General features: G+C 43.2%; 1 protein-coding gene across 8 annotated transcripts; it reads left to right on the top strand.

The window, feature by feature from the left end:
• The first annotated feature begins 198 nt into the window (after positions 1-198).
• Positions 199-27,331, top strand: LOC117136595 (transcription factor collier). 8 transcript variants are annotated; one of them, XM_033297577.1, is made up of 11 exons: positions 199-600; positions 5,092-5,309; positions 5,379-5,434; positions 11,370-11,443; positions 12,986-13,054; positions 23,658-23,739; positions 23,805-23,985; positions 24,171-24,452; positions 24,521-24,668; positions 24,733-25,022; positions 25,991-27,331. In XM_033297577.1, the coding sequence occupies exons 1-11, from the start codon at positions 416-418 to the stop codon at positions 26,077-26,079; spliced, it is 1,674 nt and encodes a 557-aa protein (XP_033153468.1). In that variant the 5' UTR covers positions 199-415; the 3' UTR covers positions 26,080-27,331. The 8 variants fall into 8 exon arrangements, with proteins under 8 accessions (XP_033153468.1, XP_033153467.1, XP_033153463.1 ...); XM_033297576.1 differs by lacking the exon at positions 25,991-27,331 and adding an exon at positions 25,341-25,571 and having other exon boundaries at positions 24,730-25,022; XM_033297572.1 differs by having other exon boundaries at positions 341-600; positions 24,730-25,022.
• Positions 27,332-27,336: the final 5 nt, after the last annotated feature.

Raw genomic sequence — 27,336 nt, 5'->3', positions numbered from 1 at the left:
GTGCATTGGCCAGTTCACCCAAAAACACCCACACACACACTGTCTCACTTTCGTTTCGCGATTGATTGCCAGCTCTCCGGAGACCAAGAACCAAAATAATAGAAAAGGGAACCCAATACCAATACCACGCCGCAAACCGATCGAGTTATAAATACAATACGCAAATTAAAAACTAAACAAACAGTAAAACGCCTAGCAAAGAGCCTTCAAAACGGCAGCCACAATTTCCAGCGCAGGATTAGGAGGAGACGTCGCCGCGTACGCTGATCTCCACCAGCACTCGCATTCGCACCATCCGAATCCGCATCCACATCCGCATCCCCATCCGTTTGCCACCGACGGCTTCAAGCTGCGTTCCGAAGAGCCGGTGCCGGGCTTCAGCTCGGCCTCCCCCTGGCCCACCCTGGAGCTGGGCATGGAGTGGGGCCGGAAGCTGTACCCCAGTGCCGTTTCCGGTCCGCGATCCGCCGGCGGCCTGATGTTCGGCCTGCCGCCCACCGCCGCTGTGGACATGAACCAGCCGCGCGGACCAATGACCTCGCTGAAGGAGGAGCCGCTGGGCAGCCGGTGGGCCATGCAGCCAGTCGTCGACCAGAGCAAGTAAGTAAAGGGATTGGTTTGAATTGTGAACCGAAAATGCCCCAACAAAGTGATCTTCCCAGTGCTGAAATCAAAACATATCTATAAAAACTGACCCATAGAAAAAAAGTGATCTTCAATGTGTTAAAGTGTTTAATCTAATCTGAATGTTCAGCGGAATAATATAAACGCTTAGTGTATTAAGTTAAATCTGAACTAAGAGTAAATTTCATTGCTTATTCTTTGTGGATAGTAGTGATACAGAATCCGCATAATTTAAATATAAAATCATCCACAACTTTAAATAAATTAGAAGTTTTCAGGATATTCCGATTTTAATTGTTTCCTATTTGCTTATAAATTATGCAGGTTTATTTTTATGCACAACTTTTTTTAATTTAACATTGTCTTTTTTGCAAAACTATAGTATCTCTCTGCCAAAAGTACTTTCCCACTTGCAGTGTTTTTAATAAATAAACAAGGATCAATAACTAACGCATCAATAACAAACTAATGCACATTCAGAATTCCGTTCAGAAACTTAAGCTTGCTACTAGATAATAAAGATCAAGCAATAAGCAGCCACAAAGCCTATAAGAAATGTCGTTTATGATGTGGCGCCCAACATGGGGCCCATCAGCATTCATTGTTGACATGTAACAAGGTGGGCTTAACGGGAAACCCCCTTAATCTCTGCTAATCTCTCCCCAAATCTCCAATCTCCAAGAGAAAACGCGCCAAAGTGCCCGCAACAATGTTTCAGCAACACACGCACGCAGAGCCCAAACAAAAAAAAGTCTCCAAAAAGGGAAGACTGTGAAAGAAAAAAAAAAGTGCGTTTGTTTACTTTTGGCCAAAGCCGGCATCCCGTGTGTCCAAGTCCAACAATATATGGAGGCCCCTAGGGGAGCGATTCCGAAACGTAGTAAGTCAGTCAGTCAGCCGGGGAAGTGGGCGACTTTTTATGGCCGCCACCCACCCTGTGGGCCATAAGATGAACCCCAAAACAAAGTCCGTCCATTCAGATCCCAGACTCACTCGAAATTCCCACTCAAAATGTTTGGGCGCACGCACTTTTTTGGGATGATACTTCATGGTGGGCGGAGGGATAAGGCGGCGGGGGCTTTGAGCCGAAAAGAGATGTTATTTGGACTTTGACTTTCACTTTCGCCTCATCCAAATGAAGCGACTCCCAAGAAGTCACTCCACTCTCCGCTCAAGGACCAAAAAGGACCCCCAACAGAGGGTTGCTCGGGAAAGCTTTTATTTTTCTTGGCCCTTGTTTGTTTAGTTGCGTTTGAGATGTTTCTGGCGTGAGATGTTCGCGCCGAGAAGAAGTGCGCGAGTTGCCCAAACGGAAAGCGAGAGCGAAATGACAGCGGGATTTGTTCATTCAGCGGCGGCAAATCAGCACTCCCACCCACACGGACACCCCCCACATCACCATCTCGATAATCACATCCAGAGGCAGGACAATCCCAATCAGAACCATAATCACAATCAGACATTAGACAATAAGACAATGCGCTGTGATACGAGGTAAACAACTTGTGATGGTATTATAATCGAGTGAAAAATCTAGTCAGAAGTTGAAGTTTTTATAGGAAGTATACAAATTCTATGAGTACTACATTTTTGTGCAATTCATGTGCTAAACAACTAAGAAATGATTGCTTTTAAGAGCAAAGTGTGCTACTATCGGTAGAAAAATTTAAGTACATTAATTGTAATCAAAAGTTAATGACGAAGCAAATATACTGTGCTCAATTCGAACCACTTAGTATATTAAAACTAAGGATTATTTGTCATTAGAGCTGCTATATTCAGTCTATACAAACCGAAGAAATAATTTTTTTCAATCAACCAAGTGATTATTTAAGTTTAAATATTTTTGACACTTCTCTTTTTACTTGAAAAGTACTGTTCTCGAAAGATTGGAATGCCTGTTATTGCCGAACCAAGATTTAAAATGATTAGACAATCTTTTCAAATAAGATACCTTACTTTATTAATAATTTATAAATATAACAATTAACACATTTTACAAACACATTATAACTCCTTCAGACACTTTACTCCCAAATTCTTTCCTCTCACCACCAAGAAAAACGTAAACTTTTGTGATTTGAATTTTGGATTTATTACTATTTTGTAAATGTTCAATATGTTTGTGGCAACCCATTTATTTAAACACTTATCAGACCATCTAACTGGAACAGCAGAAACAATGTTGTACTATAAACAAAGTGCATAAACCACACACAATGGTGTGTTGTACTTCTTGTCGCCGCTCGTAAATCAGAGGAATATTCGAAAATTTATTTCAACAAAGATTGTCCAGGGAGAAGAAATGGAAGCAGCTACAGCTCCAACTCTAGATTGCAACAAATGGCCGTAAAGTGTCCTTAAACAATGAGGATATTTTGTGCCACCAATAAAGTCGCCTTTTTTAAAGGGCTGGCAAGTGTGGAAAGCGGATTTTCACGTGCCTGGCCAGAAATGGACTAAACGTGACCACGAAAAGAGCCCAGTGCTTCACCTCCGTGCTATTTTTCCTGCCGGCCACCTGGGCATCGATTTGCGACAATTAAATGTTGGCATAATAAAATCAACAGCAAAACGGCCACAAAAATGTTCTATATCTCGTTTTTTTAGCTGCTCTTCTCCGTTGCAAATTGGCGGCAAGTGCAAACAAAGTGAGCTGGCAAACTGCCGCAGAACGATTTTCCACAATTTCCAGCCAGTCGAGTTGAAAAGTCAACAGAAAACAAAAATTCGAACAAAAAAAAATCGGAAAAAATGGAAAAAAGAAAGCGGACTTAGGCGGCTGAGGGGGTGTTGGCACAAGTTTTTTATTTGCCAGGATGTACTCGGCATTATTTCGCTGCTCACTTTTCGAACACTCGACTCGACTCCATGGCCATAACAATAACCTTTCACCAGAATGTAACATGTCTGGCATTCATTCGTATGTCGTACACTGGCACCACCTTTCCATCGCCTTTCCGCCCACAAAGGTGACTACTGCCGGTGAAAATCGCATTGAACTTCCGCTTTTCCGCCCCCCAGTCCCCGCGGCCTTCAACAAAATGCTGGGCTGCCTCTTAATTTGATATCATCCTGTGGGTGAATCAACTTTAGCACCGCAAAATGTGTTTGTTTCCTTCGCAAAATTCGTATTCAGATTCACTTGAAGTCCGCAAAGGGCATTATCCGCATGTATTTCATGTTATTTTAAGCTCTCACTTCTCATAAACATTCTCGTCATTTAAGGTCCTTTGAATGGTTGGCATTGAGTTGGGTATCATAAAAAATATTGCAATATTGTAGAAGCTGCCTTCAACAAGAAATTTAAATTGTTACAGAAGCTGTTCATATATTAAAAATACAAACATATAGCTATTTTAAATTTTAAAACCTTAACAGCTTAGATATATCACCTACTTTATCTTTTGCTAAGTTCAATCAAAGCTCCTTCCATGACTCGCTAAATCGTATCGCTCATCAACCGCTGAAAGGCAATCAGAACTGATGAAAAGTTGAAAGGCAAATCCGAGTACCCACCGATAAAATTGTCCACCAAATCCACTGGGTATCCATACGAGCACTTATTTAATAACTAGGACGCAATTCGATTGCACTTTCGATTGGAGCGGGAGGGTGAAGCGGAATGGTGACTCTATCATTAGCTGATGGCTGGGCAGAGTGCTCCGAGTGCGACATTATCCTTTGGCAAATGTGTATATAATTGCAGGACCCCCGAGTCAGTTGGCCAGCCAGGACATGCGGCTCCTTGACATTGCCTGCTGCGCAAACAGGAGCAGCACATAAATAGTGCAGCAAATAACGCAAATACAAAAAATCTGATAAAATCAGCATTTTCTAAATTAAATTGTTCGTTATGCATACAGCGTAGAGAGAAACAAGAAACAAGACCCTACCTTAGTTCCTTCCAGCCCGACATTGTCCGGTAATTGTTCGCTGACAGGAGGATTGTTGATAATGGAAGGGGAGCAGGGACACGAGGTCCTGACATTTAGCATATGGACATATGGGGGGTGGGGCAAGGACAAGCCTTTACGCCGTCTGCGGCTCAGTGTCCACGTGTCCTGCCAGCGATAATTGCCCACTGTCTGCTTGGCCCACATACAACAAATGTACATACATATAAAATATTTCAAGGAAGGAAGGAAATATTTGTAGAAGGAAAGGGGCGTTCGGCGGACAACAAGGACTGTCATACATCAGGATTATTGTGTCACGTTGATGTTGCTTATGCGCTTTTAATGATAGTTGTCTGAGCTGTGAGAGCTGCTGCCCGAATGTCATTCTCTAGTCTAATTGAGTTGCCCCTAATTCTGGCCACTACTAAACTAGACTCTCGCTGCCAATTAGAGGCTCTTTAGGCCTGCTCTATATTTACCCAGCTAATGGCATAATTACAGTCTCCTCTCGCACGTAATACTAATTTCACTAATTCCCGCCATTTATTTCCTTTTGAATCCATTGCAGTTTGGGCATCGGCCGCGCCCACTTTGAGAAGCAGCCGCCCAGCAATTTGCGCAAGTCGAACTTCTTTCACTTCGTGATCGCCTTATATGATCGGGCTGGACAACCCATCGAAATCGAGCGCACGGCCTTCATTGGATTCATCGAGAAGGACTCGGAATCGGATGCCACCAAGACGAACAATGGCATCCAGTACCGGCTGCAGTTACTCTACGCAAATGGTGAGTGCGAAGTAATGCTAATAAAGATGGAACCCTATATGATAAATATGCTTCATATTCCGTTTCTAGGAGCTCGCCAGGAGCAGGACATTTTCGTGCGTCTCATCGATTCGGTGACCAAGCAGGTGAGTTCAAAAATATTTCACTCTAAGGTATTCCAAATAGTTATAAATGAACTCAATACAAATTGCAAGAAATGGTGCTATAATTAGCAAAAATCATAAAATAATCTATATTAATTACAACTCAAGTGTTAATCCTTTACACATCCTGAAAGAAACGCCCAAATACCTAATTTGAATAAGTTGAGTAATTTCCTGCAAAGAAAACTCGAAACAACTTCAAAACCACTTAAAAATATTTGGAAAATTTGCAATTCATCTTGCGATTGCCACTTACATAAATTAAGAACTTCCTGATTGCCACGCTGCTCACTGCAAATTAAGGCCAAAGTTAACCAGGCTATGAAAAACCAATTCCTTCCACTTGGCTGCTTCCGTGCATTTTTCCTTTTCCCGGACACGATGTTTGTTTTGCTGATTCGAGCATAAGTTGCATTCGAAATTGATTGTCATGGCTAATTAAGTGTGTCCTGGTGTGTCCTTTGGCCAATAAATTGAGCCGTCAAACGAGCAGCTCGTTCGGCCAGGACTTTTCCAACTTTTCCGCGTGGAGAAAAAGGGGTGTGACCGGGGCTAACGAGAGAAGCGAGAAGCGAGCAAATCGAGAGAATCACACGGGGATCGAACATTGTTAATGCGCTTTGTTGTGGGTGCGTGCAGGTTCTGGGGCATTATGCTGGTCCTTATAGTCCTGCTGCACCATATGTCCGCTTTTGTGGGCCTAATGCCCTGCGAGTCCTTTTTCTTGCCTCTCCTTTTTCGGCCTTTTCAAGGGCAATTAATTTCTCGAGTGACAAATTTTTATAGACATTGGCCGGCTCCTTTCGCCGTCTCTTACCCATTAACCCCCCCGCCGAATTGCCCGACTTTCTCGATTTCTCTCCGTTTTTGTGGGCGTTCCCTGCCCATTTAGCCCGTTCGCATCTGAAAACGAGCGCGCAATAAATTTGTCCACAAATTATCGACAGCATGCGACATCTCGCCCCCTTTCTTTGACTTTATGGTGACAAATCCATTTGTGCGAATGCAATTTAATCGCAAAATTATTTGAGCAGCCACCAATTGAATTTTGCTAAAAATATCACACACGAAAAATGGCCGAAAAAGAAAAGTTCTCTCTCTCTCTGTGAAGTTTTGTTTAATTTTTTCGGCCTTGCCGATAAGAAGATTATTTATGGGCATTGTTTTAGGCAATTAAAGCTTATCGACAAATTGAATAGCGCCATCGAGAGTTACTTTAATATAGCAAATGAGTAATTACAAGCGGTTTAATGGGTCTTCAAGGAAACATACGAATTCCCGTGCCAAATGCGACAGATTCCCAAATGGCTACTCATTGGCACTACTCATTCATGTTTCAATTTCACAATAATCGAAATAAGATTCGGGAAGTAAAACTTATAAGTATGGATGATACATATATTTTCTAGGAATAACTATTACATCCCAGTTAGTTTCTTCCTCGAATTTCCCTAAATTGCCCATTTCCGCTTGACTTGTGGCGTATTTTTGATAGACCTACCCCTAAACCTGGGAAAATCACATTTTGTACACATTGGAAAAGTGTCGCAAGCTGGGAAAAGAACAATCATTTGATCGGATTAGGTGGGTTCGGCTGCCTCTTTACAGACCCTTTTGTTTTCGACTGGGCGTTTTTTGAATTTTACATTTCGTTTGTCGCGTGTCGCTTTTCTTTATCGGATTGCGTAACAGGTAAGGCGGGGATAAGCGAGTGTTATCTTCAGCAAGTGGGATTGTAACTCGAAACTCGAAACTGGGAACTGTGGCGGGCCGAATGCGGGCAAATGGCAGGAAGGCAGGACAATTGTCAACTGCCATCCATCCACGTGGCAGGACCAAAAAATAAAAACACAAAAAACAAGCAGCAGCAACGCACAACCCTTGCAACCCCTTTCCTTTGGGCAAATGCAGCAGCAAATCATGGTCATAATCATAATTACATTCGATCAGATAACGGCCAAAAACAGTTCGAACGGGAGGCGTCGCAATTGCAATTTGAGCTAACGATGGCACCACGGAAAATCGCCTCATTTCGGCGATCATATTTCATTTTCATCAGCGGATGGTGGATAGAATGGTGCTATAAGGGTCCGGCATAAAACAATAGCGAAATCCTTTGCCCGGTTTTTGTGTTTTGCCAAAATTGCGCTTATCGCGATTAAAACGCACAAACGCACGCACAAAAGCGCATCGAAATTCTAAACCGAAAAGAGATGGATATATGTAGGTAGCGTAGGGGGTGGGCGGAGAGAGAGACGGCAGATAACTGGCGATTAATGCACTCAGATAACTGAGTTATAGTGGTGGAAAGGAGCCCAAAAATCCAGGCGAACTACTAATAACAAGGATCCGCCAACCGGTTACCCGATTTACCCAACCGCTAACGGTTAATACCAAAATCGGGAAAAGCAGCATCATTAAATCCCTATAGCCATTGCACTCGCACACACACACTCACACACATGCTGTTGTCTGCGCGTGTTAATTAAGCGATAAAATTAATTTGTATGTCAACACTTAAAACGCCAAAAGAGAGAGAATCATTTTCGATTATTAACAAATTGTACGGGCACAGCTCGCTTAATGGCAAATGGTTATTGTTGTTGTCGCTGGCGCCGCCGGCCACTCAATAAATTCAACAGATTGCGCGAAATCTCCACATTTGCATGTGCGCTGTCCTCCGTCCGTCCCGCTCGCACCCGCCCAATTTATGGCCCACCCCACGCTAGCTCTCCCTTTCGCACGCAATGCGATTAAAAATGCTTTTATTTCACGGCAAGTGCATTTCTGCGGTCGAAAGAGATGGCATTAAGAGCGAGAGAGAGAGAGTGAGAAGACAGGCGGAAAAATGATATCGTCCTCATTATGCGAAATGTGTAATGCATGCGGCGGACTCCCCTTTGAAATTCTTCTGGCTCCCTTGGGGGAACTTCGGTTTTATAAAGGTGTGCCAAAAAAAAAGTGTGCACTGCGTTATGTGGGTGAAAGCAATCTTAACTTTAAATAAATGGGAAACGTAGGTTACATACTTTCGATACTTACAAATTAAAAATATTTAAGTCATATTAATATTTACATTTTTCAAAAAAACTGATTGATCTATTGAAATGTCACAATGCTCTTTATAATTTTTTATCATAATTAGAAACAATCAATAATTCATGAGTGCCAAAAAAAGGTATACATATGTACATAGCTCTGTATTTCATAAATTGCATATTTCAATATGCTCGTTTATGTAATTTTTCAAGAAGCTGGCATTACATTGCTAACCCGTGTCCCTAAAAATATGCAAATATCCTGCGAAGGGCAGGCAAAAAAGGTCTTTCACCCATTTCCCTCGACAAAGTGCACGAATGGCGAACTGAGGATGCACGAGTCCTTGCAGCGGTAACCTTTATTTCGGTGTCCTTTCTTCTTGGTGGGCAATTTATGCGTTGCCCCGATAAATGTAGCTTTAATAAATTAAGAGCTACCCTCTATGGGTTTTTTATTCGCTTTTTATTTTGTTTTGTTGTGTTTTATTGTGTTTTATTGTGTGCCCTTTCACAAACATTTTTTTGCAGTCGCTCCTTTGTCCGCGATAATTTATCTTGTTTGGCGAGATTTTTATTTGGCACGTTAAATATGCAGCATGTGCAACATGCAACATGCAGCATTCAAGTGCGTGAATAATGCAGCGAGCGTCGATTCATTTTATTCCAAAAGCGATAATAACAATTTGCAAAAATGCTGGAAAAAATCGACTCTTCGCTCGGAGTTTGATGGAAAATCGTTTAAAATTTAAAAGCTTCCTCGGCTCATCCTGTTTGCACCCCCCGCTCCCCGCCCACCATACGGCCCCCGTGTGGAGTCCTTTTTCTGCCTGTCCTGTCATCACTTCATCACTCGCTTTTTTGCACATTTTTTCTTGCTGTTTTGTTGTACTGCCGCTGACTCCTGTTCTTTGTCCTGTTGATAAATCGTAGTTTAAACGCTTTTACTCCAGTTTTAGTGGCTTTCGTTTAGTTTGCCGTTTTTTTATTAGATGAGCCATTTAGCCCCGGATTTCCGCAAAAACACGGAGTACGAGGTACAAACTAATTGTTTGTTTCTGCATCCCACCGCAAGGATGATGGATGATACCAGGATTCTAGCTTGTGTCCTTTTTTGGCAAGTTGGTTTTTTTCCTGGGCTAAAGAACTTAGTTTTGGTTAGTTTCATGGACCAGTTGGATTTATTTAGCATTGATTATGAATTCCTATCGGTTATTATCTTGGCATAGCATTATCTCCTTATCTGAATCCAACTAAATCTGAAGGACATTCCCTTTCGCCCTTCCGATGTCCTAAACAAACAGGTGACAATTACAAGTTGTCGCATAAAAAATCCGAGCAAAACTTTATGTCCTGTGCGCGAAAACATTGAAAGTCCATTAGCCCGGACTGGGATAAAAAGGCTATGCCATCCTAGCCCGGCCTATAATTAGCTGCACTCCGTCCGGAAAAGTTCGAGCCGTAATGCTGGATATCCCGCAGATATTGGACATTGAGCTGGGCCATCGAGGGCTGCCTGATCCTTTACAGGTTTCACCATGGGTCGGGGGAATTATTAACCTGACAAACGGGATAATAAGGGATGATCATAATTTTACATGTGCCCAGGCTAATGCCAAAAACAGCAGGGGGGCGGCTCTATCTCTATATATTCATATACAGGGTGGGATTCTGGAGGACTACTGCTGAATCTGCTGCTGCTGGTTGCATTAAAATTAATTTCTGATTATCTATCTGGTTGGGCACAGCCTCTGTCCATGGGCTCATCATCATTCGAGGATACAGTTTCGCTGCCGAAAGTGGAAACAAATGCACATATGCCAGTGACGTCAGAGGAAGCACTCGTCCTTGACGGCAAGTGGCAGGATTCCTCCTGCCAGCGCTCTGTTCTCTTTTTGTTTTTACTTTTTGGTGGATGAACAACACACACGGCTCAGGTTTTTGGCTTCCTCACTCGGTTATTGTTATTACTTTTGCGTGTATCTGCGTCAGTTGATGAATGATCCTCTCCCACCCTCCGCAGCACATCCTCGTCCTTCACCCCTCGCATATGCCGTGTTTTTGCCAACTAATTCGCTGGATGAGTGTTGGATTACGGTCAGCGGGCGGGGGGCGGTAGAAGGACACCCGCTTTAATCATTTTTAAATTAGAGAACTATGCGCCTTTTTGTCTGCCAACCGCCCCTCCACCTCATCCCCTTGTTTATCTATTTTGTTGTTGGAACTTCAAGAGCGTCCTGCGGAAATTGCAGCAGATTGTCGAACGCTGCACTTGCGGTTCCTGTTCCTTCCACATGGCACGATTCTTGGCCCACAAACACCACCCCCTCGAAAGCACGCCTCGCTGCCACCACAGAAGTAAGGAAACAACAAACAAATAGACAGTCGCTTCGAGTGGCGTTTTCACTGGGCAAACAAACACACAAATACTAGAACGCCCCTTCGATGCCCCTGCCACTGCCCCTCGCATATTATGTTCATGCAGAGGTAAAAATTGTGGACGCTGTCAATATTTGCATTGTGTCCCATATGTCGATTTGGTGGTCTCTAAGTTTTCGGGTCTCTGTAATTAGCATTTATGTGTGTTTGTCTTAGCCCAAAACGATTGCGGATAGGGGTCAAATTTGTAGAGGGGTCGGGTGTCGATGGCAGTGGGTTAATAACGGGTTCACGTGGGGTTTACACACGGTTGCTGGTGGCATGTAGCAAAATCCATGAGATTGTAATCTTTCTCGTTTGGTCAAAACAATTAGCTTTACCTGTGTTGTTTTGCCTTTAATCGATAGAAGAACGTATTTCTGAGATAAGTATCTCTTATTATTATTATATAGTAAAAACCATAACCTTTATAATCTATAACACATTATTATTTGCAATTGCAGGCCATCATATATGAGGGTCAGGACAAGAATCCCGAGATGTGTCGAGTGCTCCTAACGCACGAGGTGATGTGCAGGTGAGTGCTTATCTAGCAGTGATCTAATATCCTTTGGCATCGCAATCCACACCTTTTCGTTGCCGATTTGCGAATCAAAATCTCAAGTCTCGCGGGCATTCGGAAAGCGACTCCCTGGAGCTTCTTAAACTTGCCTTCTGTATCCCAAAAGGGAGGCTTGCCCACAGCCACTCAAATTATAGAGACCTGAGCTCTCATTTGTTTTGTCCGCATTTTTTTCCGTGATTTTTCCTGGGTTTTCCTTACGATTTTCTTGCGCTTTCCCCACCTTCCCAAAGCTTCCAGGGACTGCTTTAATTTTGTTGATTTTTAAGCTCCGTCCGGCGGGGCGGCAGAGTGTCCTTCGTTTTATTTTCACGCTCAAACTCACGCGAGCTGAAACGTATAAATGGTCGACTACCGCGCCGCCTCATCGCCACCCACAAGCACCCACTGCCACCCCCACCGCCCCTTGGGCTGCTGTTCACCCTTCTAGCAGCTTTCTGACAGTTGAAGGTTGCGTAGAAAATAAAAACGGCAGAGCAAAGGCAAAAAAAACTCGCTGAGAGAAAGCCAAACAACAAAAAAATTACACAGCCTTAGCCGGCGAAACCCCAGCCGCCACCCTTTACCACCCCCCTCTGAACCTCCACCACTGCCCCCTTGTTGCTGTTGTTGTTGCTGGGCCGGCCATCTTTTATTATTTCGGATTGGCACCCAGTTTTTATGTTTGCGTAGCATTATCAAAAACAAGGGGACAACGCGCACACACACCATCGAGAACGCACACACACACACACACGGGGGTTGCAGACTCCCCCATTAGAAAGAGAGGGGTGGAGAGCGCGGGCAGTGAGATAGAGATAGAGGTAGTGGCAGTGGCAGGACAACGAGGACGTCTTCTTTATCGTTTTGGCTTTGCGCCCATTTCAGTCATCCATGTTTATGTTATATATGCCCAGCGAAGACCCAAAAGCCAAAAGCCGGGTCCAAGCCAAAAATACCACCCCCAGATGACCCTCAACCACCACCCGTTTCGCCCACGCAACACACCACCCACCACCCCCAGCCCCCCTTTTATACTGCGATGTGTTCTTTTTTTTTTTTTGTTTTCTACATCTAGCCCAGGGGCTGTGCAGTCGAAAATTACGCAGCCATTGAACTCGATATAGATATATGAGTGCGTATATAGATGCAGATAAGGGATAAGTGCAGAGCAATGACAAATGTCTGACCCCCAAAAAATTGTCACATTTCAAACATACTTTGCAACACTAGACCAAGTCTTTAAAGTTCAATGTAATTGGGTTATGTTGAAGGTGATGGATTATAGGGGGCATCTTATAGATAACTTAAGTAAAGTGAAGTCCATTAATGTGGAGAATGTTATAGAGAGGGTATAGTTGCGATCATCTATCATTAGAAACGAAAGATTTGCTAGATTTATAATATTTACAAGTATTTTCTGACCATGGAATTATTTAGATTAGTTTTCAGTTAATCAGCTTACTTAAACTAAACTTAAAATTGAACTTGATCCAAAACTGTTGTTCTATTTTTCAGCCGCTGCTGTGATAAGAAGAGCTGTGGTAACCGCAACGAGACGCCATCGGACCCCGTCATTATTGATCGGTAAGTAGTCATAGTTCATTCTCCTCGTGCAGAAGCACAGCCACGACCACAACCACATCCACGTCCGTACCACGTCCTGTCCAGGACCTCGTCCTGTTGCTCCGCCACACAAAAGATGACATTTTAAGCTGCTTTTCATCATCGTCGCTGGCTTTTTATTTTGTCAGCCTGTTCTGCGGCTTGTGTATGCGTATCGTTGATTTATTGGCATTATTATCAACTGCAATATAAAACACGATGCGGCAGACGACATGCAAAGAGCAGGCGGGCTTACAACCCATTATTCGACGAAGGGAGCTGAAATGAAACAGAAGCTGCAACTGGGTGGCAAACTGAGTCCGCCGAGAGAGACAAACGAAAATTCATCAAAATGGCAGTGGCAAATTCTATTTTCATAAATTGTAAATTGAGATGCGCAGTTCGCGGCAATCCGACACTGCAAAGCTACTTTCCAGCCGGGGGAATCCCCCAACCGATGCCAACCGTCGAGCGTCGCGTGTCAGGCGAATTATGTTAATTGTCTGCACATCCTTGTGGCCGCCACGCCCCCCTCCTTCTACTTGTGCCGCCTGGCGTGTGCCCGCCCTAATTGGCTTCGGAAATATTATTTGAGTGCAGGCAATTTAAGAAAACCAAAAATGCTAAACAAATTGGGATGAAGAAGGAAGAAGTGGTTAGCAAAGGCGGATATCTGTATTAATAAGGATTTCCAACCTTGCATATATTAAAATCCTTTTAATTAGAGTGCCAGTCAATGCAGAGCAATCTGCTGACTATCTCTAGCTCTATAGCATCCAACTCCATTAACTCAAGCATTTTAGCCAAACCATTCTTGGCCAACTAGCACTGCCATTGCCGCCGAACTCATTGAGTTGTTAAGCAATTTTGTAGTCCCTAGGCCCCATTAAATTGAGGCACACCTTATGCAGATGATAATCAGCGCGCTGTGTGATTCCCCGTAAAACGACATCCACGGACCTCCGGCGAAGGGTGCGCCCAAGTATTTGCCTATGTGGACTCCATATCCATCTCCCATCTCCCATCTTCATTCTGCGCTTCCAGATGCAATTGCCATTTGTAGGACTTTCTGCGAACCGAGATCTCTGCGCTCCGCTTAATGATTCTATTATTAAAGTGGGCTGCCAAAGTGTCTGCGACCGGTTGCTGCCCCGCACTGACAATCAGCCCATAATTGGTGTCATAATTAAATTTAATTGATTGCCTCCGCCGGCTCCCCCACCTGAGTTTGCAAATTAGGAAATGGACGGGCCAAAAACCGAAGCTGAAGTGGCAAAAACCAACCAGGCAAACAAAATAAAACCCAGCCAGTTCTTGCCACACAGTAAAGAGCTGGCTGAAAAACACGATCTCGGCAAGATCACAGATCGCCCGCTGCACATTTATGATCTTGTTAAAATTGCTCGGCGTTCTGCTGCTCCAGAATGTCATCCGTTGGAATAACAGTTACACTTGGCCGATCTCCAGCTGGTGGTATTACATGGCAGCATTCCCATCGCTTTTTCTGCCCCACGTGCCCGGGTGCGACACTTTGCGCTTGATATTTACGATTATTAATTCATTTCTCCTCTATTTATTTGCCTTGTTAGCCGCGATGGTGAGCATCCAGCTCACACATTGGCTAATCCTGCCTAGAGATGGTAGCGTGAAGAACCTAACATAGGATCTATGCACATAACTTAAATATATCTGATATAAACATTTTAGTTCCATGAATGTTCTCCTTTAAAACAAAAGTATTTGTTGGTCTCGTACCCATTTGGACAATATTTCTATTGAGCTATCGTGACACGCTCACACCTGTGATCCCCGCCAGCTTCCCGTCCACATGTCGCATTTGTCAGGCGGGCTGTAACTTTTGTCGGCATTGCATTCCATTCCTGCGGCTCGGACGCATATCAATCACCAGTTGAAAACACTAGCGACTCCCAGTTACCAGCTACCATTTACCAGCAAAGCAGCACCCATCTCCAATCAGCTTAAAAGGCGGCATGGATCAGTCGGTGGCCACCAGAGCCAGCCCGCTCATTGATATGCCAGTAGATCATGCCGCCGGCGGGAAGACAAAGACCCCGGGATAATCTATCTGTTCGCAACTAAATTTTGCCTCTGCCCGTGGCAGAGATGGAGTTGAAGGAGTTGGATGCGGGGAAGTAGGAGGAGGAGGAGGCGGTGGGTCCCCAGCTAAAGCGCTAACTTGCCCGGGGGTCCAGCGCATTTTGCCACTCAAGCCAGCAAATGCCCCTCCACCGATCCAATCCGACTCGATCCAGGCGAAACTTTGTCAGCGGCGCGCAACAATTGGAACTGATTGAAAATTCCAAATCGGGGGATCCAGGGGGATACCGACTTGCATTTCCAAGTGGCTGACGAAAGCCAAAAACTGATACGATATGACAACAGCAACAGCACAACAACACCAGTTTGGGCCCAGAGCAACCAGCTACCAACTACCACCAGGTATCTCTCTCTCTCTCTCTCTCTCTTTTGGCCACATACTGACGTTCGGACGTGTGCCGTGAGAGCTACCCAACGGAGTGGCCACTATCCACTGTCCACTGGTCACTAGCCACATTCGCCGGCGATCTGCACATGTTTTATTGATGAATTTCTGTTATTCATGCAACCGATCTGCAGTTGGCCACAAGAGGAGGCTTTGGAGATGCCGAAATTGTGCACACAATAAGCTGGGGCACAGTGGGTCAAGGGATAGGAAAAACTGATGAAAAACAGATATGATCAAGGATGATATTCCTATCATTATACAATGTGATTAGTGTGCTTGCTTACCCCCATATCCTGAATAAACCTTTAGTTTTATTAGTGACCTATTTTTGAACTCGAAGTTAGATATCCTTGCACCACAGTTGAATAGATCGGTGCGGGATTTGCAATTACCTGGTGCAGGTGATGAGGGCTTAGTCGCAGTCGCAGTCGCGGTTGCAATCGTGCTCTCTCTTTCTCGGCTCCTTTTTTATTTATGATTTGCGAGGACACTGGACACTGGACGAGGGACACGGGACAGTGGACACTCGCATTGTCTCCGGCTCCGACTGCCACGCATTTTGTCTCTGCCCTTTTCCCAGTTTGTTGGCATGCTCTTCGTGTGTGTTCCATAATTAAGTGAATTTAAAGCTCACTTCTTTGGCGGTGGTCGTTGTGGTTGCTGTTGTTGTTCCTGTGATGTCCTTGTTGTATTTTTTCTCGAGGTATTTGTGTTGTTGGTTCTGCGACATGTTCCACGTTTTTGTCACACATTTTCACCGATCTCGAGTGGTTTTTTATTTGGCTCATTTCGCGTATTTCCCTCTGTGCTCCATTTGCTGGCTATCATTTCCTGATCCACATCTGGCGTATGCGTAATGACTTGAATTACACTGACAGCCATGCAATTGGCATCGTTATCGGTGGTGGTCATTAAAATCGTTATCGCGTGACAAGCGAAGAGCGTTCGACTTTTTAATTTGGGTAAATGGTGGGGCAATCAAAAAATTGACTACACCACCACTCAAACACCGAAAGCGTTGTAACAAAAACCAGAAAAAACGAACAAACCAACACATTGAGCGTGGGTGGGAAAAGCTCTCAGGCGAACAATCGGAAATTTACCACTCTTGCATTTATCTACGTCATTGGCGTTTTCTTCGCTTTATTTCAATTTTCTATATTTGCCAGTGTTTTGTCCACCGCAGCGACAAATAAACTAAGTGCCAACTCCCGGCCAACTACCCTCCAAAAGGCCCGCCCCTTTTCGCTGGCAACAAATAGAATTGACATTTTGTGGTGTCCAATATGCAAAAACGTAGGGAGAAGAGTTTAACAGACGAGGCAAGAAACAGGGTGCTCTCAATATCTCAGAAATGCTTCAAAAATATTAAATTCATAGGGTCTCTTATAAGTTTATGATTTCAGCCCCACCGGGGGCGCCACAAATATTTTTCAAGATAAAACAAATATTTAAATGATTGTCAATGATAATATATTAAATATCTAGATACATACTTAATCTAAACCAACATAAAATGAAAGCCTTAAACCAGTTTTCATAAGTTTCCCATTTTCATACCCCAAACTGTGCTGCGTGAGGTGAGCCAATGTTTTGGGCCATTCATTGCATGCCTTGATAATCGCACTCGCGCTAAAAACGATGACAAAACTGCTGCTAGTTGTTGGCTACAGTTTTTAATTTTCTAAATGCATTCCAGCCACCTGGACGGGCTGGTGTCGTGGTTGTCCTGCCGCCCGAGGAGGTGGTTATTCGGAGGGAAAACGAGAGGCGAGTCCTGGCTGCCAGTTGGCCTGCTCAAATATTCAAAGCGAGGCAAACAGGAAATGTGAAAAAAGAGACGATTTTGACGGCATTTGCGGTCAGCAATCGACAGTACGCCCATGAAATATTGGGCAGACATTCCGCGCAGACAGCCGTAGTGTGAGGAACCATAACAGTTAATTATCGATAAAGATATGAGGAGCCACGCATATTTCTGGCTTTTTATTGCACACACTTCTCCCCCCAAATAAATAGAACAAAAAACATGAAAGACCCACTCGTTTGGGGTATTATTTTCATAGTCTCTGACGATTATCTTTGAAGTGGAAACAATTGAGTTTGAGAGTTCGAATTTGAGGTGTGCGAAACTGCACTTGATTTGCACCTCATAAATCAATGGATTTGTAGATGTGGCAAGCGAATTGAATTTTTGCATTTCAAAGAACTCTAGGCACGCCGCATTTGCATATTTGTAGTAGACTGTCTATTGAAATTGAATTATTAATGCAAATTTCGAACGCTTTGCACTTCGCCTCACTTCAAATTGGCACTCGCATTTTTGGCAGGCCGAATTTAGGTTTGCTCCTGGGAAATGTAGTTTATTAAATCATAAATAGGTAAAATCAAAAGCTAGCTTTGAACTACTAAAACATTTCTACAGCGTGATGTATTCAAGGGATGATGTATAAACCTATTGCAGTATCCATAAGTTAATATAAGTTAAGATAATTGCGACATTTTCCTCACATCCCGATGACTTTGTTAACCCTTTAAATAGCCGCATCCATTCCCTGAGGTTAACCCAATGAATTAACCAAGCGAAGTCTAATGTGCATAATTGAAATGGTCCTCATGAGCACCGGCATTCTGATTAAAAATGCACAGATCCGAACTATATCCACATTGTCTTTGTCTCGGCTCATCATCTTGGGATAAACTCATCTATTTGTTGGTGTTTGTCTGTGCGATTCTGTTAGCCATTTCCTCGGCCATTTACCCCTGTTGCATAATTAATGGCATTAAAAGCGTTAACTGACAGTCAACACACTCCGGCACACACATGCCAAAATAGTTGGCATAATTCGGGCATTTCAATGAGGTCGATAATTTGATGGTTCGGTGGAGAGCAAAGGGATAAGGTCATCCACGTACACACGCATGTCGTCGTCTCCAGATACATTTGTATCTTTTTGTGGCCATTCTATCTGCGTCTGATGCCAGCTACTTTTATCGTTGTCTGATATCTAACCTCGCACTGTGTGCGTGAGTGTGTGTGTACAAAAATAATCAGTTTATAGATGAAGAAATCCCAAGAACAACAAGCAACCAGCTCTCCCTCCCCAAAAAAAGGAAAACAAGACCATTCGGAAGGTATTTCCCCGGTCCCAGCGGCATGACTTTCGGTCCCAAAGCAACCCCAAAAATATATATTCATATATATATATCTGTTGTTATATGTATACAAAATAAACTGAGCTCGGGCTCGCTTAAAAGCTCACTCAAATCCATAAGATGCACTCAAAGTATCTGGCACTCACTTTCGCTCTCTGTTTTTCCGCGGAGAGCGAGCCTCCTCACGCACCAAGTGAAAGTGTTTTCAACAAGTTCTCTTCCGGCAAAAAGGATAAGCGTATCCTGCAGACGGCACGCAGCCCGTAAAGTTCACCATCCCCCCGCACAAAAAAGTCTATTATAATACCAAAGACACTAGAATAACAAGATGCGTAACGGCCATACAAATTTTTGGCACGCGATTTTTTGGCCGTGGCTCTAGAGGTGGCTCCAGGCTCTCTTGAGTTTTTGTTCGAGAGAGAAAGAGCGGAGAGCGCTACAGCAAACAGCTCTTTTCTACGCATACAGTGATAGCATACAACTGTATGTGTGCACACGTATGCTCATGTATTGTAAATTTGACAAAATATGCCCTTCACCTTAGAAGTTCGTTGACTTTAAATCTATATTATTTTTTATCAATTGGCACCATGCGAAAAATTCTTGTTTTGCATTGCCTCAACGTTATTATTATTTAAATAAAGCTTAGAAATAGTAATAGACGAATCTATGTACATCACAAAATAAATTTCTAAAATGACTTTATATTAGAATACTTGTCATTAGGGTATTCAGCTTGCGGCGTGAGAAAAATTAATAAGACAATGATTGTTGAGTGCTTGTGTCCGCACTTCGTGCCTGACGATATGACTTTTGCAACGAACTGTTTTCATATTTTTATTTATTTTTTTAATTTTTATTTTCTACTACGTATTATTATTTTTTATGAAATATTATTATGAAATATTATTATTTTTATTATTTATTAATAAAATTACTATTTTTATTATTTATTAATAAAATTATTATTTTTTTATGAAATTAAAAAATAATTATTATTTTTATGAAATATTTATTTCTCAATGTTATGTCTTCTTTTTCGAAAATTTATGTTTCAAATTACAGTAGTTATAATAATTTCCTTTGTATTTGCTTTAATTATTATTATAATAATTATTATAATAGTCAGGGAATTTTTATTTTATTTCATCATATTGCTACGAAATTGGCCACAACTCCAAATATGTAAATTCGTTTCTTCGATCAGAATTGATTTCGGTCCGAAAATCGTCTTCTAGCACAACACGCACACATATACGCGTTCTCGTCTCTTGTTTTTACTCACACAAGCAAGCAAATTCTATTTTTATATTTCTTACGCTCTCAACGTGAGCGAGCGGAAAGAGAGCAAATTTGGCCTTCACCAAAAAAGTGGCTGCATAGTTCCAAACGAATGTATGGCCGTTACGCATCTTGTTATTCTAGTGTCTTTGATAATACAAAGGAGCCCAGAAGATATAGAAGAAAAAGCCATGAACTTCAGAATGAAAATCAGTGGGGGAGGGAAGGCGGAATGGAATGGTGGCGAGGAATCGCAGTCGAAATCCTTGGGCTGCTTGGCTTGGCCCTGCCGGAGCGTGGAGCGTTAAGCCGAGAAGGAGCATAAATAAATAAAGCCCAAGCAACAATAGAAGCCCAAAATGGTGACTGTATCCTTGTCGACGGCCATGTTTTCGTGACGCTCTCGCTTTTTGTATTGTGTACATTTTTCGGTGGAGAAAATGCCAAAAGGCATAGAAATGGCGCGAAAGTAAGTTTTCGCATTATTTTCCGGCCTCCTACTCCGCTGTCATTGCCCCATAGTCATTGGGTTTATGCGACAATAAAGTTGAACATTTTTGAATATTATCGTTAGTGAAAAATTAGAGACAAGTTGCCTCCGCCCGGGGCAGTTGCCCCACAACCACCATGCTCACCACCTCACCTGAGATCCTTTTGGTTTGGCGTGCGCCAAAAACGCTCTCGGCTCCTCACGACCGCTGTTCACGCCATGACCAGATAATATCGGCGGGAAAACTGGGTGGTTGGCTTGGTTGGGATGTAGAAGGAGCCTCCTGGCAAAGCGATTTATGTCCTTTTGAAATTCATCATTAAATTTGTGTGCTGTTTGGCGATGCAAAGATAATGCCACAATTTGTTGTTCGCACTCTTGTTGCTTCGCAAATTTACAGTTAATCGCCGGGTATCCTTGCAAGCCGTAAACAGGACGAAACTTTTGCTTTTCGATAAAGATACTGGGAATTTATTTCAATTTTCTGTGCCGCAGATGGGCAGGATAAGGTCGATGGCTTAAGCTTAGAGATAGAATTCAGCAGGAGCACTAAATATTAGGTTATAAATAGTTCAAACTTATTAACAATATAATGCTATCAGCTTCAAAGTTAATATTTATATTTAAGTACCACCACTTTGTGCTAGATAGAGTTTGAAGTACTATATTTCAGTATCTTCTGTTCAATGGCATTTTCCGCCAATCGGGCAGAAACATTTAAGGACATTCCGAGCAGCTAAAAAACAAAATCTCCGTCCAATCGAAGAGGAACGCCTCCAAGTCGCCATCCCCTCGCCCAAATATGAATGACCAATTATGCACTTCGTTGGCGCTACGTGACCGAGCTGCCAATTTGGGCCCATCGAAAATCCCGAACGGAGGTGTCCCGATGTCATGTGCGAACATTTGATGATGCGTAGCTTTTCATTAAATGAAAATTTCGCGTTGCTGGCAAAACAAAAGGACAAAGAAGCGGCCAAAGGCGCTAACTTTGCTGGCAAATGGAAGGCCAAGATGGGAGACACTTTGATTTATTGACAGGACGCGAGTGGAATTTTTATTTGCCACCAAGTGGGTGGTGGTTGTCTATGGTTGGTTGCTTTTACCGGGCAAAAATCCTTGAATTGGTCAGGACTTCTGTGTTCTCGGCTAGATTTCCCCAAATGCAATATCGTCGTCTTGAAGACATATGCAAATGGGGGGCACCGCGTGAATTTATGTGTCCTGTCAGGATATTTTGAAAACATTGTAATTCAAGCAAGTCGAGGGGCAGGATGCTTCCGAGAAAGTCAATTAGCTGCCCATAAAAATGCAGGCCGGCCCCGAAGTGATGACGGCTCTGGTGTCTCGGGGATGAAGTCATCGCCGGGCAAGTGAAATCATTATCCTGGAGGATCCCCGTCCTTAGCCACTCGATCCGTATTCAAATTTCAAACTGCAGTTGCATCTGTGAGTTTCCACGTTCGTTGCCGGCACCGTAATTCGATATTGTATCTGACAGATACACGGCTCTCAAATCTCGAGGGATGGCGCACTGTGGATTGCTTGTGTTAATGATGATGAGCCCGCTCCGATGCTCTTTTTTTCCGTAATGGATAACATCCATCCACATCTCACATCTGTTTTTTCTTCGCAAAGTCCAACAAGTTCACAGGCATTCTCGATAAGCACCACACTTGGCTTTTAATGCTGAATATACAAGTAAAACAATACAAATTTAGTTTAGTAAGCCGAAGTTTCTATGCCCTTGAAATTCTAGATTTTCTTAAATGATTAAATTAATTCTAAGAATGCTTGAAACAACAAGTTTTATCATATTGCTTATAATGTATGGTTACTATATTAAAAAAGGTATCTAGTCCATTTTGAGATCTTTATAGAAATTACTTTGTAATTGCGTTAGTATAACTTTAAAACCCATTTTCAGGGTATAAGTTTCACGCATAAAGCTAATGAATAATTTGTGTACACTTTGTGATTTGGACTTATTGGATACTACTCACTGGTTTAGTTTTATCAGTTTTAATAGAAAATATTGCTTTTAGTGGTTATCTCGAGTGCCAGTTTCTTATCGCCCGCGTAGAGATTTATATGCTTAGGAAAAATTTCACTGGCAAAGAGCTATTTAGGCTGAAGTTTTTATAGGGAGACCGAATTATTAAAAAAAAAAAACAAGTGTCGGAAGTATAAACAAATTTGCGACACTCCCATCGGACAAGGACATATGCAGATGCCACCCGCTGGCCAGAGATCAACCCTCCAGCTGCCTGCTAATTTGTTCAATTTGTCGAGTGGGAAACAACGGACAAAAAATATGATGAAAATTGCCGGCACAACGCCGCCGCTTTTCCGACTCCCCCCGCTGCTGATCGTAAAGGAAAATATTATTTCGGCAAATAAAAAGTGGGCAGGGGAATGCCAGATAGGGCGTATCATGTCGCCGGCGGATGCATAAAAGTATTTCAGCATTTAAATGCAACGCACACGGGTGTCAGTTTCCATTGGATGGGATTCGAGTCGGATTGGCTTGGGTTGTGCGGGGCTAACAGGCTCACATCCTAGCCGCAGGACATTCGCCGGCTGTCACCCCACTTATCGCAGGGGGCACTCACTACCGCCGCGGGACAAACATCTGCCCAGAAAAGCCTGGGATAGCAGTGGCACAAGTGGCAGCAAAAAGGCGCAACCCGTCATTAGCGGCTCGTAAAGTCGCCTTCGAGGAGGCGAACATCGTAAAGACTCTTAATTGAAGCTGGCATAAATCCACAACTGATTGATAATTGCCAGCACAATGGGAAAAACGAGTCCGATGCCATTTATGGTCCAGCATTCTGCCCCTTACAAATCGAAAAGCTGCAGGAATGGTTATTGAGACCTTATAAGTGCTATCATACTTAACATATAAAATATTTAATCTTTGCTTTAAACAAGATATAGCCATTGAAGTTTAGATATGCCACTAAGGTTTAGATATATGTTAAGGCAGCTTTCATTTCTATCAATATTAACTAAATATCTTAAAGAAGTCATCTTTTGTGAGGTTTTGGAACTCAGGCTTTAGAAATGTAATAAGAAATTCAGATAAATTGATTCCTTAAATATCCAAATAACACTTTCATTCATCAATTAATCAAATCCTCCATTTATTACAGCTTCTTCCTGAAATTCTTCTTGAAGTGCAATCAAAACTGCCTGAAGAACGCTGGCAATCCGCGGGATATGCGCCGGTTTCAGGTGAGTGAACGCCTGTGATACTTCCGCAACGATACAGATATTAATTGAGAACCTCCTAATGCCAGGTGGTAATTTCTACGCAGGTGGCCGTGGATGGACCACTACTGGCCATCTCCGACAACATGTTCGTGCACAACAACTCGAAGCACGGACGGAGGGCCAAGCGGCTGGACACCACGGAAGGTACAGGCAACACATCCCTGTCCATTTCCGGTCACCCCCTAGCGCCCGACAGTACCTACGATGGTCCGTAGCAAAATTCCAATTATTCCGACCAATTTTTCGTTTTACGTAGATCCAAGAAATCCCCCACGATCCCCAAAGAATATTCCCAATTTTTCGTTTTTATCCGTAGCAATTGGCAAATCTGAAGCATTGAAAACGGTTAGATATATTTAACTAACCCATTCATTTGTGGAATCCCTTTCCAGGTCTCTACCCACCGCTGCCAGTGGCCACGCCCTGCATCAAGGCGATCTCGCCCAGCGAAGGCTGGACAACCGGTGGCGCCACCGTGATCATAGTGGGCGACAACTTCTTCGATGGCCTGCAGGTTGTGTTCGGCACCATGCTGGTCTGGAGCGAGCTGATCACCTCGCATGCAATCCGGGTGCAGACCCCGCCGAGGCACATTCCCGGCGTGGTGGAGGTGACGCTATCCTACAAGAGCAAACAGTTCTGCAAGGGATCACCCGGTCGCTTCGTCTATGTCTGTAAGTGATTGCAGCTAAATGACTTCTCAACTGTACTTCATATCTAACCTTTTGATTAACGCTTTAAGCAGCTCTCAACGAACCCACAATCGACTACGGTTTCCAGCGCCTGCAGAAGCTCATTCCCCGGCATCCCGGCGATCCCGAGAAGCTCCAGAAGGAGATAATCCTCAAGAGGGCTGCCGATCTGGTCGAGGCGCTGTACTCCATGCCCAGGTAAGAGCATTGCTATTAGCCCAGTTACGCGCCGGAAACTAATATCCAACCCGTGTTGCAGCAGATCTCCGGGCGGCTCGACGGGCTTCAATTCCTATGCCGGTCAACTGGCGGTCAGTGTCCAGGATGGTTCTGGCCAGTGGACCGAGGACGACTACCAGCGGGCGCAATCGAGCAGCGTGAGTCCACGTGGTGGCTACTGCAGCAGCGCCTCCACGCCGCACAGCTCGGGAGGATCGTACGGTGCCACGGCGGCCAGTGCAGCGGTGGCGGCCACGGCCAATGGCTATGCACCTGCACCCAACATGGGCACACTCTCCTCGTCGCCCGGCAGCGTCTTCAACTCCACGTCAAGTAAGTTTTGCAATCCTTGGTGAACAATCCATGAAATCCATTCATTTTTCTGACTGAGCGAGATATAGCCTTTGAAGATCTGATAGTCCCATCATTAATCTAACCCATGTCTCAGAATGCCCCGATTTCGGTTAACATCTTCAGTTGATTTTAGCTTCTGTTTGTATAACTCTCACATGAATACCGCCCCCACATAAACTGAGAAACCTGCCTCGCCTCCACATCCCGAATCTTCCCCACTGCCCACCGCTTCCCGAACCCAAACAAAGTGAACAAAGTATGCTCAGCAAAGTGCATTTTCGCCATTAATTCCAACAGTGTCCGCCGTGTCGTCGACGTGGCACCAGGCGTTCGTGCAGCACCACCACGCGGCAACGGCCCACCCGCACCACCACTACCCACATCCCCACCAGCCGTGGCACAATCCGGCCGTGTCAGCAGCCACGGCGGCCGTTTAAGCATTTCCCCCCCGGACTCCCAACGCCAGCCAGCTGGAGCTGAACGGAGGATGAGGATGAGGATGTGCCAGATGTACCAGGATGAGCCGGACTTTTGGGGCCGAGTAACGACATTTTGTTGAAATTAAATGCCACACGCCCAAATGCCAAACACCCACCCACCCACAAGTCCAAGCACCAGACACCATCTATCAATCCGAAACTGCAAGGACGCCCACAATTGGCCAATGGGTGTGTGTGCGTGTGAATGGTGGGTGTGTGGATGGGGCTGCTGAAGCAAATCTGAGCATTCAAAACACTTCTCCAACATCAACAAAACACCACAGACAACACACGATTAACGGTATTTATAATTTGCATTATTCTTTAGACACTAAATTGATTAAATGAAAAAATAGAGTCCCCACTTTGGTAGATTTCCGTTAAATTCCCTATTTCTTCCCTATAACTGAAATATGCTCCCACAAAATAACTATTAATTATAAACTTTAAATGTTGCTCTTTTTGCAGGAGTCAGCAGCCTGAGCTTCAATCCCTTCGCCCTGCCCACCTGCAATACACAGGGCTATAGCACCCAACTGGTGACGTCAACCAAATAATATTACTACTAAATGAGGCTATTGGCAGGCCCCAAATCCACTCCCCCAATCCCCCAACGAGGAGTCGCAGATACCACGCCAATCACAAGAAGCTCGAAAGTGCAATAAACAAAAGAAAATGGTTCCAAAATTCAAAAATCTATTGATATAGTTGTACATTTTTTGATTGAATGCCGTTTTTAATTTATTTTGACTATGCCTCGGTAATAGATTTATAGACATACGCATAGAATACCATATCAAAGTAATGGAAAACATATGAGAAAGGGCAGGCATATCATGCAAGAAGCCAGAAGTTAAGAACAGAACTAATTCTAAAATAGTTTACATAACATACATTTTGTAAATATTTATCCCAAAGTAAATAAAACGTAATTAATAATCGGAACTGTGAATAGAGTAAATTATACAAAATATATACCCATGATGAACAATTCTAATACGAATCAAGATATACCAAAACAGATACAATTTGAAACAACTTTTGGACATAATTAACTAAATGCTTGTATACGATACTTTCTTGGATTAATATCGAAAAAAAATAAATAATGAAAGAAAAGTCTTGGAAATACACTCTGCCAGTCGAGAGAACCGAAATCAAAATGTTATATACCTACATAGATATACAAAAGCCAGATTTGCAGCATATCTACGCGTAATATTACAACAAATTTATACCAAACTTTTGGCAAACATATCGTGCACTTAGTCCTAATATCCACCCTAGCCGAACATATTTGTATAATGCCCATCATATCCACAATTCAAAATTCATTTTGAGCGAACCACTACCTATATCAACAACCAAATCATCAAATTAGACATACATTCGCTATTCAAGTCAGTGTTTGATAAACTACCGATTTGTTGACTAGAATCTAAGCCTAGCCTACACCGGGAAACGAAATCTGGGGGTGCATATACTACATATATATATATAGGCTTAAGTTTATTGTTTATTGCTCGATTTGTAGGAGTTTTACTGTAATTTGTATTCGTATTGTATGATAATGTACGCTTGCACTCCTAGATCTACAAAATATTGAAGAGAAAAACGAAATGGCTGGCTTCGCAATTGGGGAGCGGCCAATACAAGCATATCTATAAGAATCGCATAAACAGCAGAACTTAGCCGCAAAATCGATTTGTAAATTACAATACAATAATTTATAATAACAATCTAGCAACGCTCTCTGTTTTGTAAATCTTAACAAGTTATTTAAATAAAATTTATTTAAAATAAACGTAATACAC

The sequence above is a fragment of the Drosophila mauritiana genome, chromosome 2R (assembly GCF_004382145.1).
Source record: "Drosophila mauritiana strain mau12 chromosome 2R, ASM438214v1, whole genome shotgun sequence".
Classification (NCBI taxonomy): domain Eukaryota; kingdom Metazoa; phylum Arthropoda; class Insecta; order Diptera; family Drosophilidae; genus Drosophila; species Drosophila mauritiana.
The sequence above is the reverse complement of the archived record's forward strand: the minus strand, read 5'-3'. Positions and strand labels throughout refer to the sequence as shown.